Genomic DNA, 14,315 nt, shown 5'->3' with positions numbered 1-14,315 from the left:
CCACTGCAGGTTTTCGGATGTGAGCGGGACGAGACCGCCACCGACAGACTTGTGCTGCGGGTTCCACGGTTCTGGGACAAGCAGGCTGAGTTCTCTGTGGCCCCTGCACTTCCCACGGTTTCTGGCACACGCTAGTGGACTGACTGACTGAAAAGGGGGTCACTGCGCCACTACGAGATTGAGGTCTCCGAGGAAGCTGAGGCGTCCTCTGCTTCACCCCTTCCTTGTTCAGAGCAGTAACGAAAGCGCAGAGAAGGGAGACTGCTATGAAGGTAGAGATTTTTTTAGCTGAATGCTCTTTATTTTCCTAAGGAGCAAAACGAAGGCTCCGAGAGATTATACAGTTTACTTCAAGTCATGCAAGAATCAAAATCCTGTCCCCAAATCTAGTGATCTTTCCCATAGAACCCGGCGATTCGTCCTTTCCCTCCTTCCTCCAAATGCCTTATTTCTGTGGAGGACGCTAGACTGTTCCTCTCCCCCTGCCCCCATCCCCCTTCCCCCTTCCCTCTCCACACTCGGCTGAGAAGTGCTGGGAGGAGCCGCCCAGAGCAGCCGCGCGGCCCTCTGTGCCAGGCCCGGCCCGGGTGATCTGACCTGAAGCTGTGGTAGTCCGTTTCTCGGCGCGCGGCCGGGGCGTGGTCTCCTGTGGCTCGCTGGTGGCGTTGCTGTGGCCCAGCGCGGACGAGTCGTTCCCGTTCAGGGCAGGATCGCAGTCCGAGCACAAGACTGCAATCAGGATGATCCCCAGGGGCGTCTTCATTTTCTTTGTATCTGTGAGGAAGGATGAAGTCAGCCCGGTCACCATGTTTTACAGCGAGGCCTGAAGTGACCTGCGACATGCACAGGCCATTATTTATTTTCGTTTTTCTTTTTTTTTCTTTCTTTTTTTTTTCCCCTGAGTCTGGGGTTAAGTGACTTGCCCAGGGTCACACAGTTAGAAAGTGTTAAGTATTGGAGGGCAAATTTGAACTCAGAGCCTCCTGACTCCAGGGCTAGTGCTTTATCGCCCCCTAGCTGCTTCAGGGGCCATTATTTCTTAAAGAAAATGACCGTTGACTAGAATCATGGAATCACAATTGTCAGGGTCACAGGAGGTGTTAAACATAAAATGCCGACAGGAACAGGGCTAAGGAAAGAGAAAGATACTCCTGAGAAGTCACTAGCTTTGTCTGTTTCCAATCAATCAATAAAAGATCAATCATAATCAATCAGCATAGTTCCCAGAATTCCTAGCAAGATATTCAAAGCATCTGCACTGAGAACGCCGTGCCATAGGGAAGGACAACGGGTGGGAATTAACATTCCTATTTTATAGATGGGGAAAAACCAGTCACCGGGTGGACAGTTAATATTAAGTATATAAATAATAAATATGTAAAAATATTTATGCAAATTGCATCACTCATGGCCACGCGAGGAGTAAGTGCTCAGACCCTGAGTCTCCACTGCCCACCACGGGGGTCTTTCATTGCAGTAATTGTCTCTTTCTAGGGGACTAGGAGATGCCCTCAAACACTCGCTGAGGGAGACAGCTAGGTGGCGATAGAGCACCAGCCCTACAGTCGGGAGGACCCGAATTCAAATGTGACCTCGGACACTTAACACTTCCCGGCTGTGGGACCCTGGGCAAGTCACTTACCCCCAATTTGCCTGGGGGAGGGGCAATCCACCGAGGAAGGAAATGTGAATGTCCCTTTGGTTCGGAGGGTGGGGCCCTCTTCTTAGCTGTGGGGCCCGGACAAGCCCCTCCCCCCCCCCGCCTCAGTTTCCTCCTCTGTAAATGAGGCACTCCGACTAGTACGATTCCCGGTTCTGAATCTCCGGGCCTCGAAGCTCGCGGCAGCCCCTCCCCCTCCTCAGGCGGCCGCAGCTCGTGACAGACTGGTCCGGCCGCCAGCGTCAGATCCGGCCGGGCCGTACCTGAGGGCTGCGCTCCGTCCGGCTCGGGCCCGCTCTCTGCGCCGCTTCCCCGCCCCCTCCCTGCCCGCACGGCGGGTCCTCCAGCCTGAGCACATGGCAGCCGGAGAGACCCGGGAGTGGGGGTGGATGGGAGCCCGGGGCAGAGGATCCTGCAGGGCTCGGCCCGCTGGGACCGTGGGAGGGCGCATGCCCCAGCCGGGGCAGAGAGGGACCACGGGCGGTCAGGGCTGGAAGGGCCTTGCTGGGGCGGACCTTAGAATTAAGATATATATTACTCAAAAGTGAAAAGGCTCTCAAAGTCCTCTTAGTTCCAACTACTCATTTTCAATCTGATCACTGGCATTTCCAGCTTACCGGAAGGGATGTATCTCCAGGTTATTTTACTTAAAAAAGATCTATAAGAAAAAGTAGAGAATAAACCCATTCGGCCCTGCCCTACTTACCTTTAAAAACGCACGTTCCTCTACTTGTGTTCATACTGAGCGCTCACGGGGACCTGAGCGTTTTGGTTGAAGTTTTTCTTTTGTTTTCCCTTCCCGCGTATGTGTGAACGTGCCCCTTCAGTAAAGGCTCCTTCCACTGACGCGCCATTGTGTAGAATTGAATTAGTGCTTTCAAAGGCTCCTACGATGTGACAAATCACAGCACGCACTTAATAAGTGTTTATTGAATTTTATTGGCAGAAATGTCGGGAGGACTGGAGAAAGGCTCCCAGCCTGGTAGGTGGACTTCCCATCACAAACCTGGAGCTGGAAGGGCTCAGCTTGGCAATGGTCACAGGCCCTTGAAGCTCTGCCTCGCAATCTAGCTTAGGAAAATCTGTGACCTCTTTGATGGGGATGTTTCCTTTGGAGATAAAGATGGAAACCCATCTCAGCCCTGCCATCCTGTGGGACTGTTCCCCGACCTACGACTCTTCATCAGGAGACTACCCAATATGCTGGCAGCCTGTTGACCAGTTCAATTCATTAAAACCTTCTTAAGCACCTACTATGTGCTGGGCGGTGGTTCATTGTTCTCACTCCCTGACCTGCTCCCTTTTTCTATCAAGCATGTCTCTGGTGACATCTCTGGGTGCTGCTTGGCCTCTCCGCTACCCTTTGGGTGGCCTTCCACCCTTGAATGCTATTCCCAGACTTGTGACCTTGCAGCATCAATGGAAGGATGGGGTTTTTAAGAGAGCTCTGTTTCAGGGAGAGGCTTGAGAACCCAGCTCGATCTCCCAAAGGAACCCCCCCTTGCTCTGTTCTCCCTATTTGATGCTGATTTGATACAGTGACTGCCTAAGATGGAGGTAGTGATGGGCAAGCCATAGATTGTCCATCCAACTGCTTATCAAAGTGTGGAGAAGATGCATTCTTCACTCACTCATTAATTTATTTTTAAATGTGAATAATTATGCTAAGCTTTTGAGAAATTCTGATTCTTACTTGAGAAATATAATTTCTTGGATAGTTTTTTTAATGTTTTATTGCTGTCTCACTTTTTTAGTGTTCTATTTTGCTGGATTTTGATTTGTTTTTTGCTTTTCAGACTGGGTTTCTAAATACTAATTGGCACAGTTTTTTTGCTCTCCCCAGCCTGCTCATTCTCAATCCCTCTGTTGCCTCATCATGTATTGACCCCCATGCTTCCATCTTCTGCCCTCTTCTCTCTAGGGCAACATCTATATACCTCTCTATATACCTTCTCATAGCTCCCTTGATCTAAAGATAACCTCTATACTTACAACTCCCACGTTTATCCATCCATCCTAGTCTCTCTCCTGGGCTGTCACTCATAGGTGCCTATCCTCACTTTGTTCTCCCAAACTCAATATGAATAAAATAAACTTATTACCTCCAAAGCTAAACCTGTTCCCTCTCCAAACTCCCCCATTTCTGTGGAGGTACCATCTTAAATCCAGTCACCCAGACTTGTAATCTTGGCGTTATCCCCTTTGTACATTTCCCTTATCCCTGATACACAGTCCATCACTAAATCTTGTCATTTCTATCTCCTAAATATTCACACTAATGGGATGACATGGAAGATATCGTTGTCATTCTTTTCGGTGAGATGGAGGAACATCAGGCCTTCCCATTTGCCCTACTACTCCTATTCATGTTTTCCTGGCCCTACCACTTTCCCAATAATCTAACCTAGCTAGCCAACCTAAGAACCCCCATATCTTTTAATTTGTCCCTTCTGATGGCAGCACCTGTAAGTCTTCTGGGTTTTCCAGTTTCCCTTTAGCCAAACTTTCTCTTCTGTAATAATTTCCCCAAGTAGAGTATGAACACCTTGAAAGCAGGAGCATTTCTATTCACAATTTTTAGTGTACAACAAGCTCTCTTTTGTTGAGGCAATTAGGATTGTGATGTGCCCAAGATCACATAGTGACCCAGGTCAAATTTGAACTCAGTTTCTCCCGACTCTAAGGAGGAACTGCACAACTAACTGTGCAGTCTTAACTAATGTATTTTTTTAATTCATTTGTTCCCTTGTAATAATATTCTCTTCTAAATCTTCTACCTGAATGACAGAATCTTCTCAGTCTCTTCCAATGGCTACTTTTCTTTTCTTTTCTTTTCTTTTAATTTTGCAAAAAGAATGTGTCCATCATTTTTTAATAATATTATCCCTTGTATTCATTTTTCCAAATTATCCCCCCTCCCTCCACTCCCTCCCCCCCGATGACAGGCAATCCCATACATTTTACAGGTGTTATAGTATAACACAGATACAATATATGTGTGTAAATACCATTTTCTTGTTGCACGTTAAGTATTGGATTCCGAAGGTATAAGTAATCTGGGTAGATAGACACGTAGTGCTAACAATTTACATTCACTTCCCAGTGTTCCTTCTCTGGGTGTAGTTGTTTCTGTCCATCATTGATCAACTGGAAGTGAGTTGGATCTTCTTTATGTTGAAGATATCCACTTCCATCAGAATACATCCTCATACAGCATTGAAGTGTATAATGATCTTCTGGTTCTGCTCATTTCACTCAGCATCAGTTGATGTAAGTCTCTCCAAGCCTCTCTGTATTCCTCCTGCTGGTCATTTCTTACAGAGCAATAATATTCCATAGCCTTCATATACCATAATTTACCCAACCATTCTCCAATTGATGGACATCCATTCAACTTCCAGTTTCTAGCTATAACAAAAAGAGCTGCCACAAACATTTTGGCACATACAGGTCCCTTTCTGCTCTTTAGTATTTCTTTGGGATATAATCCCAATAGCAGCAATGCTGGGTCAAAGGGTATGTATAATTTGATAACTTTTTGGGCATAGTTCCAAATTGCTCTCCAGAATGGCTGGATTCTTTCACAGCTCCACCAACAATGTATCAGTGTCCCAGTTTTCCCACATCCCCTCCAACATTCATCATTATTTCTTCCTGTCATCTTAGCCAATCTGACAGGTGTGTAGTGGTATCTCAGAGTTGTCTTAATTTGCATTTCTCTGATCTCCCTTCCCTGTCTTCTGTTTCCCTTTAATTAACTCTTAATTCTGACCCATCAATTGTTGTAGTAGCAAGAAACCTGGGGCAGGGAGACCAATTAGAAGGTGAATTGCAATAGTCCATGTGAGAGCTGATGAGGATCCTTAACTGAAATCCATAGAATTTGTTTATTAGAAAACGCTTTGGACAAAAGGGTGGCCAACAGAACCTCCCAAAAATGTATCTTCTTCTAGATATTCCAATAATTTGTCAACAATAGTTCACAGGAAGGAACCAGGGTTTATTTTCAATCCAAAATCATGGAAGAAAGCAGTAAATTTTACTTGGCAGCAGGTTGCGTAAGCAATGTGGTGCAGAATGTTATCTGGGCCTTGAATGACTGAGGGGAAAGGTTAGGATGAACCAAAAAGAAATAAAAGATAAAAGAAAAGGACTTAGCACTTAGCAGAAATGTACAAAGTGCATGTTACTGCTTATCCTAGGGACTTTCCCAAGAGAAAACATATATTATTTTGGGCAGTCTGAAAAAGCCTTGGGACCCTTCTCAGAAATATGTTTTTAAAAGCATACAGAGGATAATAATAAAATAATTTATATTGAAATACCTTTATCTAAATGGTTTTGAAAGTTCTGCAATGTTTGGTTTAACTCTCCTATCCTGCTCCCCTCCATACTAGCCCCCTCCCCTTCAGCTTCTTTGTGCTTTTTACCTTTCGAATTAGAATGCAAGCTCCTTGAGGGCAGATAACAGCCTTTTTTCTTTCTTATTTCTATCCTAGTGCTTAGCAAAGGGCCTAGTACATAGTAGGCACTTAATGTATGTTTATAGTATTATATCGGACCACAGATCTTCCAGTTCTAAATAGAATATAATCTTTCTAGTTTGTTTAATGGTCAAGAGTATGGAGTAGAGTGGAATTCCCCTATTCTCAGGGCAAAGATATATGTGCACAGATAAATAGTCATGTTTAGGCTTTGTCAAGTACCAAAATATCAGTTCTATGTTCCATTTATGGAGGAAATAGAGAAGTTGAGAATCTTCTTTGCTCTGTGGTGGCAAATCATCCCGATTTTGTTGTGATTTACTCTTAGAAATATAATTTTGTGAGGGAAATAATGTAGGAGGTAAGCAGTACTTTGTGGTGGAAATTACCCTGTCACCAAATCCTATATTCTAATCTCACTTCTTTTCTTCATCAGGATCAGTTTGCTTCCCAAAGGATCATCACTGACTCTTCACCAACATACCCTCCCTCTTCTCCACTAATTTTCATGCTACTTGCCCCTAAAAATTCATACATTAATTATCAGAGAAAACAGGATGCTGTCCTTTAAAGCAAATTACTATCTCAGAGAAGCTAGCCTCCTCAATACCTTAAAACTCCCTAGAATAACTACAAAATATGGTCCCTGTTTCCCACCATAAATTAGCATTGGGATGTTCTTCAAACTTTCTCTTCTACTCTGAGTTGAGACCACTTTCCCCTTCCAGTTTTCTGGTCTAAGTCCTCCTTCACCTTTTTTTCCATTGGAATGGAAGGAAGGAAGAAAAAAATAAGGTTCTATATATACAAAAATATTTATAGCAATTTTTTCTCAGGGCAAAGAATTGGAAACTGAGAGGATGTCCATCAAATGGAAACTGTCTGAATAAATTATAGTACGTGATTATGATGGAATACTATTGTTCTATAAGAAATGATGAGCAAGATGCTCTCAGAAAAACTTGGAAAGTCCTCCATGAGCTCATGCAAAATGAAATGAACTGTGTACAAAGTAATAGCAATGTTGTGGGATGATCAGCTGTGAATAACTTTACTATTTTCAGTAGTACAATGATCCAAGACTACTCTGAAGGACTTATGATGAAAAATGCTATCTATACACAGAGAAAGAACTGTTTGTGTCTGAATACAAATTGTAGCATGCTTTAAAAAAACTTTATTTTTCTTAAGGTATTTTTTGGAGGGAAATCTATGTTTGCTTTCACAACATAACTTTATTTTTTTTATTATAGTTTTTTATTTACAAGATATATGCATGGGTAATTTTCCAGCATTGACAATTGCAAAACCTTTTGTTCCTATTTTTCCCCTCTTTCCCCCCCACCCCCTCCCCCAGATGGCAGGTTGACCAATACATGTTAAAGATGTTAAAATATAAGCAACATAACTTTAAAGAAATGTTTTGCATAATTTCACAAGTATCTTCTTAATGGTGGGGAAGAGGAAAGGGAGGAAAGGATAGATTCTGGAACTTAAAAATTTTAAAAACAAATGTTAAAATTTGTTTTACATATAACTAAGGAAAACTTAAATATTAAATAAATTTTAAAAAATCAAAATTATAGGCTCTCTCTTTGAATCTCAAGTTAAGAATACCTAATCTAGACCATTCCACTATCCTCCAGTGTTACAATTAAGAGAAGTGAGGTCCAAAGAGAAGTGGCTTGCCAGCATTATGCAAGACAAGCAAGAGTCAGGGTTTAAATCCCCACTTCTCTGACTTCCAATATTGGGAGGATCCTACAGTATCACACTCAAGCTCTTCATAACATCTTAGTATAAAAACAGATATGGAAGGAATTCTAGGTTCACAGGATCCTAAATTGAGCTGGAAGGGATCTGAAGCACATTGAGTCCAACTTCCCCACTTTCCAGAGGCGAAAACAGACCCAGAGAGAGAAAGAGACTCAGTGGTGATTGTGCTGGCAGTAAATGGAAAAGCTAGGGCTGATATTTAGGTCCTGACTCTCAATCTAACCTACTATCCATTACTTCACATAGTGAATGGATTTACCCCAAGGTAAGTGAGGCCTGTACCAATATCAGTATCAGGACAAACAGCAAACATATCTTGGCAAAGAGAAGGTTTAAATTGGATTCCGCCAGAGAATAATAAGGTAGTTTTAATTTGGAAGAGAGGATGGTTTTTAATTTAATTTTATTTTGATCTAAAATATGATCCAACATAGTATTTAGTTCTTATAAAATAATAATCATATGAAAAACAGCAATGTTCAATTAAAAATATCAAGATTCTACTTGAGGAGGGGGGAGTAGTGGTACAGTGGATAACTCTGGAGTCAGGAGAATATGAGTTTAAATCCATCTGTAAGACATTTGATATTAACTAACTGTATGACCCTATGTGACCACTTAACCCTATTCACTTCACCAAAAAAAAAAAAAATCAAAACTATTGTGTTTGGCATTTCTGGAGATATAAAAATTAGTTGATTCATAGTTTTTGCAATGCTTGACATTACTGTTATCTCATTTGATGTTTGCTTCCCAGTGGTACTAAGTCCTGAACACCAGATTCGAAATTCCAAATGAGGCAAGGGACAATGAAAATGGATGTCAAGAGTACACACTAGCAGGAATAGGCTTTCAAGATAGACTAGTCCATAAAAAATGGCTCCAAAGATATTATGAAAGAAGCATGTGCCTGAAAAAAGAGGGGAATATTTTATAATAAGAATGTGTAGAGGACTTTATGTACTTCTGTATGCTTATATATTAGTACTCTGAGGCTGATGAGAATAAGAAGACCCCCCCCCCCCAGCACATTCATTGGCTTCTTTGGGAAAGATTTATGGGAAGACATGGAAGTGGATTTCTTACTGCCAGATGGAGAGGGATACATGGACAGGGTCTTTGGGGGAGGGTCAGAGCTTTATTTCAACATATCACAGTCCAATCTGAAAGGCCCTGGTGAAACATGCTACAAACACCATTGTTAGCAGGGGAATACTGGCTCCCAGCTGGTGTCCTTTTCCTAGCTTTTTGAAATTGCATAAGTTGGTAACACAGCAGCCTGTATAATAATTCTGGAATACTTTTCCTTCAAACTTCCTTCTTATTGGACAGATTTTTGCACAATACTTTGCTATACTCTTTCTGTGCTCCACCTCTGGGACATAAAAAGGAAAAGAAAAAAAATTAATGTCTTGTTTCAAATTCAACAGTTTTAATACAGAAATTAAATCTTTTTCACATAAAAAGCAACTTCTAGATCATTCTATTACCTTTATGATCAACTACAAAATCCTGTTTGATTTTTAAAAGCCAACTTCTTCACAATGTGGTCCTTTCTCCCTTTTCAATCTTCTAACACTTTACTCCCCAATGCGCACTCTGCTGCTGCTTCTACACACTTCCCTATGTCCCAGATCACAGGATATTTCTCTTTTTTTCCATGCTTGAAATACTCTTTCCTCGACCTACCTTCCTCCTACCCCTTTCCTTGTTTCCTTCCAGACTTAGATTAAATTTTAATTTTGGCAAGGTTTCCCCAGTCTCCCTCAATACTATGTTGCCTTCCCTCTAGTATCACTTCCAATTTAATTTGTATTTTGTCTATACACGGTTGTCTGAGTGTTGCTTCCCTAAGCAAAATGCAAATTCCATATGGAGAGGAACTCTCTTTTTGTCTTTCTTCTCACTCCCAGTGATTGAGTTTTTAATGTAAGAAGAGACTGTTTACTATAGTAAGCACTAATAAAATTTAAGAACACCTGAGCTGGGAAACATTTCATAACTTAGAATGTAAGGCTGTATAATGTAGAATGTCAGAGGTGGAAGAAACTTAACATGTAAGGTTCTAAAAAAGAAATGGAACCTTAGAACAGAGGTTTGGCCAGAGGGGATCTTAAGAGTAGGAGAAATCAGAGCTGAAAAGGACCTCAGACAAAGAATAACAGAAATGCAAGAAACTCTGGAGAACGAAACACAACCTCTCAGGGTTGAGTCTTTAGAAGACATACTATCAGAATTTTAAAGAGATTTAAAACAGAATGTCAGAGTAGAAGGATCCTTTGAGCCGGGAAGAGGGATGAGGAGGACTGGACCTTTGATTTCATTGATGTGGGAGAATTCCCAACATGGAAATTCTCTATATTGATACCAGTCAGCAAATTACTTGTGTTATCTAGCTTTTATAATTGCCTGGGCACTTAGAAATGACGTGACTTGCCTTGTGGTTATGAATCTAGTATGTGTCAGAAGCAGGATTTTAATTCATGGCTTTCTGTCTCCATAGCTGCCTACCTGTTTCTCCATCACTTCTATTTATCTTCTGCTTTTACTCTGGTCTCCTTTGTGTTTTTAGAAAGAGATGTCTTACGCTAAGTGAAATGAGCAGAATCAGGATTTCACTGCACATGGCAACGGCAAGATTATTCTGGTGGACGTGGCTCTTCTCAACCAGGAGCTCTCTTGGGGTACCAAGGACTCATGTGTGTGTTATGGTTGTAGCCCAAGCCAGCTCTGGCCATTTGGGTTCCCATGGCGGCGCAGGAAGATGTAGCTTTGAGTTGAATTCTGTTGCAAGCCCATAGACCACCTTCTGCCAACAGTGTGGTGGGCAGTAGGAGAAGGGGAATGAGTAAACCATTAGAAATGGTTTCTCTTTAGCTCGAAGAACTGTCATTTCATTTGGATTCTTGAAGTCCTAGATTATGGAGACAGCTGAAATCATTTTGCCTCTTAACCATTTTGGAAAAAAAGTTTGGTCTTAAGGATCAGTGAAAATGTCCACTTTCCTTTCTTATTCATCCCATCTCAATATCTCTTGATCCATTACATTCCACTGTAGTTCCCTCAAGGGTCTGTGAACATTAGAATGATAGAATTGGAAATAATTTCAGAAATAATTTAGTCTAATCCCCTCATCTGACAGGGATGTAAACTGTGGCTCAGAGAACAAAAAAGTCACATAGTGGCTCAGAGGCTTGAAATACTCTTTCTTCGACCTCTCTTCTTCCTACCCCTTTCAGAGTCAGAGGCAGAACTGACTGGCCCTCAAATACAAGCCCTCTCAACTTGGAACTCCATGCCTCACTCTGTAGTCACATCCTGCACTGTATGTCCCTACCTGATCCCATCTCTCAGTAGCACTGTTGATAACTTCTAAGTCCTGGACCTTCTCCAGAATGGTGGCCAGCCCCTCTTATCTCTGACTCTCAGCCTGTGAAGATTAATCAGAAAATCGTTGATGAGTTGGCCTGAGGGAAGTGTCAAGCCGAAGCTTGGGAGAGAAGAGAATCCCTAGCAGATAAGAGAATCTCTTTCCCTCTCAGTAAGGAGTGCTGTTCTTTGCCACTTTCCCTCCTATTTTAAGCTTCCATTAAAATTTAATCATTCAGGACTACCTCTCCTCATTGGAAGATTATTCTTAGAGAACCAAATGACCATTATATTTTCAAAGCATAGCTGTGGGTTTGGACTTTTCTTGAAATTGCTAAAAATACAAGACTAAGAAAAAATGTTTCCAACTTGGAGCATGTGAATTCCAAGATGATTCAATGAGTTTCATAGAGAATTATCCTGAGAGATGGAGAGAGTATCTCACTGAATCTGCCTCCAGGGCACCTGGTATGGATCCTGGATAATCAAAGGCACTGCTAGCATAGTGGCAAGCTCTGCCAGGAATGCCATAAGAGTGGGCTTTGGACTGGAGGAGACTGGATGTGGGGTCCAGAAAATTGGTCACTGGGAAATTCATTTTGTTCAGTCATAGAAATTATAGAAATTGCTAACGATGAATAGAATAGCTGCCCTGTGGATGCTTGAGAGAACAAAGAAATTGGGAATGGACATAAAGGAAGGAAGAAGGAGAGACAAGGGAAAGGAAAGAACGCAGAGGAAAGGAGTAAAGCTCATTTTCCTTTTAATCCCATATGACTTGATTTCCTTCATATTGCTATTTTCTCCTTATTATCATTGCTCCTTATAACAACTAGGGCAAGTCTCTGGTAAAAAAAAATTAACTGGCTCTATGATTTCAGGTGATTCATTTCCCTTTCTTCTCCGAGACTCAGTTCCCTTGTCTGTCAAATGAGAATATCAGACTCAATAACTAACCACTTCCAATTTAGGAGATAACATGACTAGACAGTCCATGGGTTCAGGGATCACATCCCATATAAATTTTATTTTTTCAGCACACAGTATAGTGTTAGCAAGGATGAAATGAGTAAAAGCTGGACCTAAGATCAGAAGATATGGTTGCTGTCTAGGACTACCTGTGTGATCTTGGGCAAATTTCCCAGCATCTGTAGAAATCAATTTCTTTATCCATAAATTGAGGTTTAAGGTATCTTTTTTTATAACCCTGGTAGTCATGGATTGGTCACTCCCTGGGAGCTGGTCTTTGTCCAGCTCACCTGGTAGGAAGCTCTTTCCAAACTACCTAGGGATAGAGCTCTGGAAAATACTGCTTCATTAACACAGCTCATCTCTCCCTTGCTCATCTTCACACAACTCTCACACACATTTTCCTGCAAATACACAGATTTCCAGATCCACACATACTCCTTATTCATTCTTAGATCCACTGCACTGATGTAAACCATAGCTCCCATGTACTCAATACACATTCACATACACACACACACACACACACACACACACACACACACACACACACAGCCAAATACAGGACCAAGTACTTTCTCTGTCATTAATTCAGAATGATATGTTGTTAAACCAAATAAATCAAAGGGAAAAAGTCCAAGGATCATAAATCATTGGATTCCTAGAAGCTATATGGTTCTGGATTTATACCAGACCTTAGGGGTCATCTAACCTGAAGTTCTCCTTTTTTCAGGTGAGAATATTGAGACCCACATGAAGGAATGCATTTGATGACCTCTTGGTTCTTTCCAGTGGGAATTTTAGGATTTTAAGTCTTTTTACATTGAATCCTAGGGTTTTCTGGCTGGAAGGGGCCTTAAAACACTGAATATAGAATACTTCTTGCTCAAGGTCATACTGATATCAGAGGGAACATGGGAAAAATTGGATCTAGGACTTTCAGAGATTTTTCTACTGAACAATGGGGAAGACATCATGAAATGAGAAAAATGGAAGTAAAGGGAGATACGATGGGAAATTATAAGAAAATATGTGGTTTTTTTTAATCTTGTGGATGAGCAGTGGTATAAAATTATTCTGATTCTTTTTAGGTGATGAAAAACAATGTCTAGTCCTGTTTTTAATACCTTAGGTTTTCTCTTGGTAGGTGGAAGGTGGAATTAATTAAAATTATTCATTAGGAATGTGGACCATACCAAAGATCTACCATCTTATCAGGTAATTGATGGTTGATCAATTGATTGGCTGAGAGTGAGTATGGAATTGAAGCACAGACCAATTAGTTATACCCAGTGTGCTTAGGTGGATAAATCCAAATGAGAGAAACTATTTTTATTAGGTGTCTATGAGTCAGGGAAAGGAAGGAATAAATATTTATATAGCACGTACTATTTGCCAGGCAATATGCTAAGTGCTTTTTTATAAATATTATCTCATGTGATCTTTACAGAAACCTGCAAGGTAGGTTGCCATTATTATCCTGATTTTTACAATTGAGGAAACTGAGGCAAACAGAAGTTAAATGATTTGCTCAAAGTCTCCAGGTCTAGTGTTCTATCCGTTGTGCTCTCTGTCCCTGAACTTTTTGTGAAGAAGCATGAGGCTCCTTGACTTAGAATGATTACAAAAAATCAACTGAAACTGGGTAACTTTTAAAAATATATATATTAGAAAGCTTAGACACCATCCATTCTTATAGAAGTTAGTTTTGTTTTTGTTTTTGTTTTGTTTTGTTTTTTAACAAGCATTTCTAAAAAGGCACGACCTTTGAAGACAGGAACTCAGACCTTAATTCAATCACTGCCCATGTGACCTTTGTTAAGTTATTTAACCCATGCCCCAATTGGTTCATTTCTGAAATGAAGAATTTACACTAGATTGTTTCTCTCTGCTCAGGAAGCTGATGTTCCTAAGTTTCTCTCTAGCCCCAGCATTCTATATTCTTCCCTTCCAAGTAGAAAACCTTGTGATTCCATGTAAAAAGATGTAGCATTCTAGTTTTGAAACATAAAATCTCTGACATTTGGCAAGGATGGAATGGGGACATCCAAGGAACA

General features: G+C 41.3%; 1 protein-coding gene across 1 annotated transcript in view; it reads left to right on the top strand.

Moving 5' to 3' along the window:
• The first annotated feature begins 215 nt into the window (after positions 1-215).
• The window catches only part of LY6K (lymphocyte antigen 6 family member K), a 30,084-nt gene continuing 15,984 nt past the window's right edge, over positions 216-14,315 (top strand). The window contains exon 1 of the mRNA XM_074264355.1: positions 216-272. Within this exon, the coding sequence (XP_074120456.1) occupies positions 267-272 (6 nt within the window). The 5' untranslated portion in view covers positions 216-266. The remainder of the gene's footprint in view (positions 273-14,315) is intronic.

This window comes from Sminthopsis crassicaudata, chromosome 1 (genome assembly GCF_048593235.1).
Source record: "Sminthopsis crassicaudata isolate SCR6 chromosome 1, ASM4859323v1, whole genome shotgun sequence".
NCBI lineage: Eukaryota > Metazoa > Chordata > Mammalia > Dasyuromorphia > Dasyuridae > Sminthopsis > Sminthopsis crassicaudata.
This window is presented reverse-complemented; position numbering and strand designations above follow the sequence as displayed.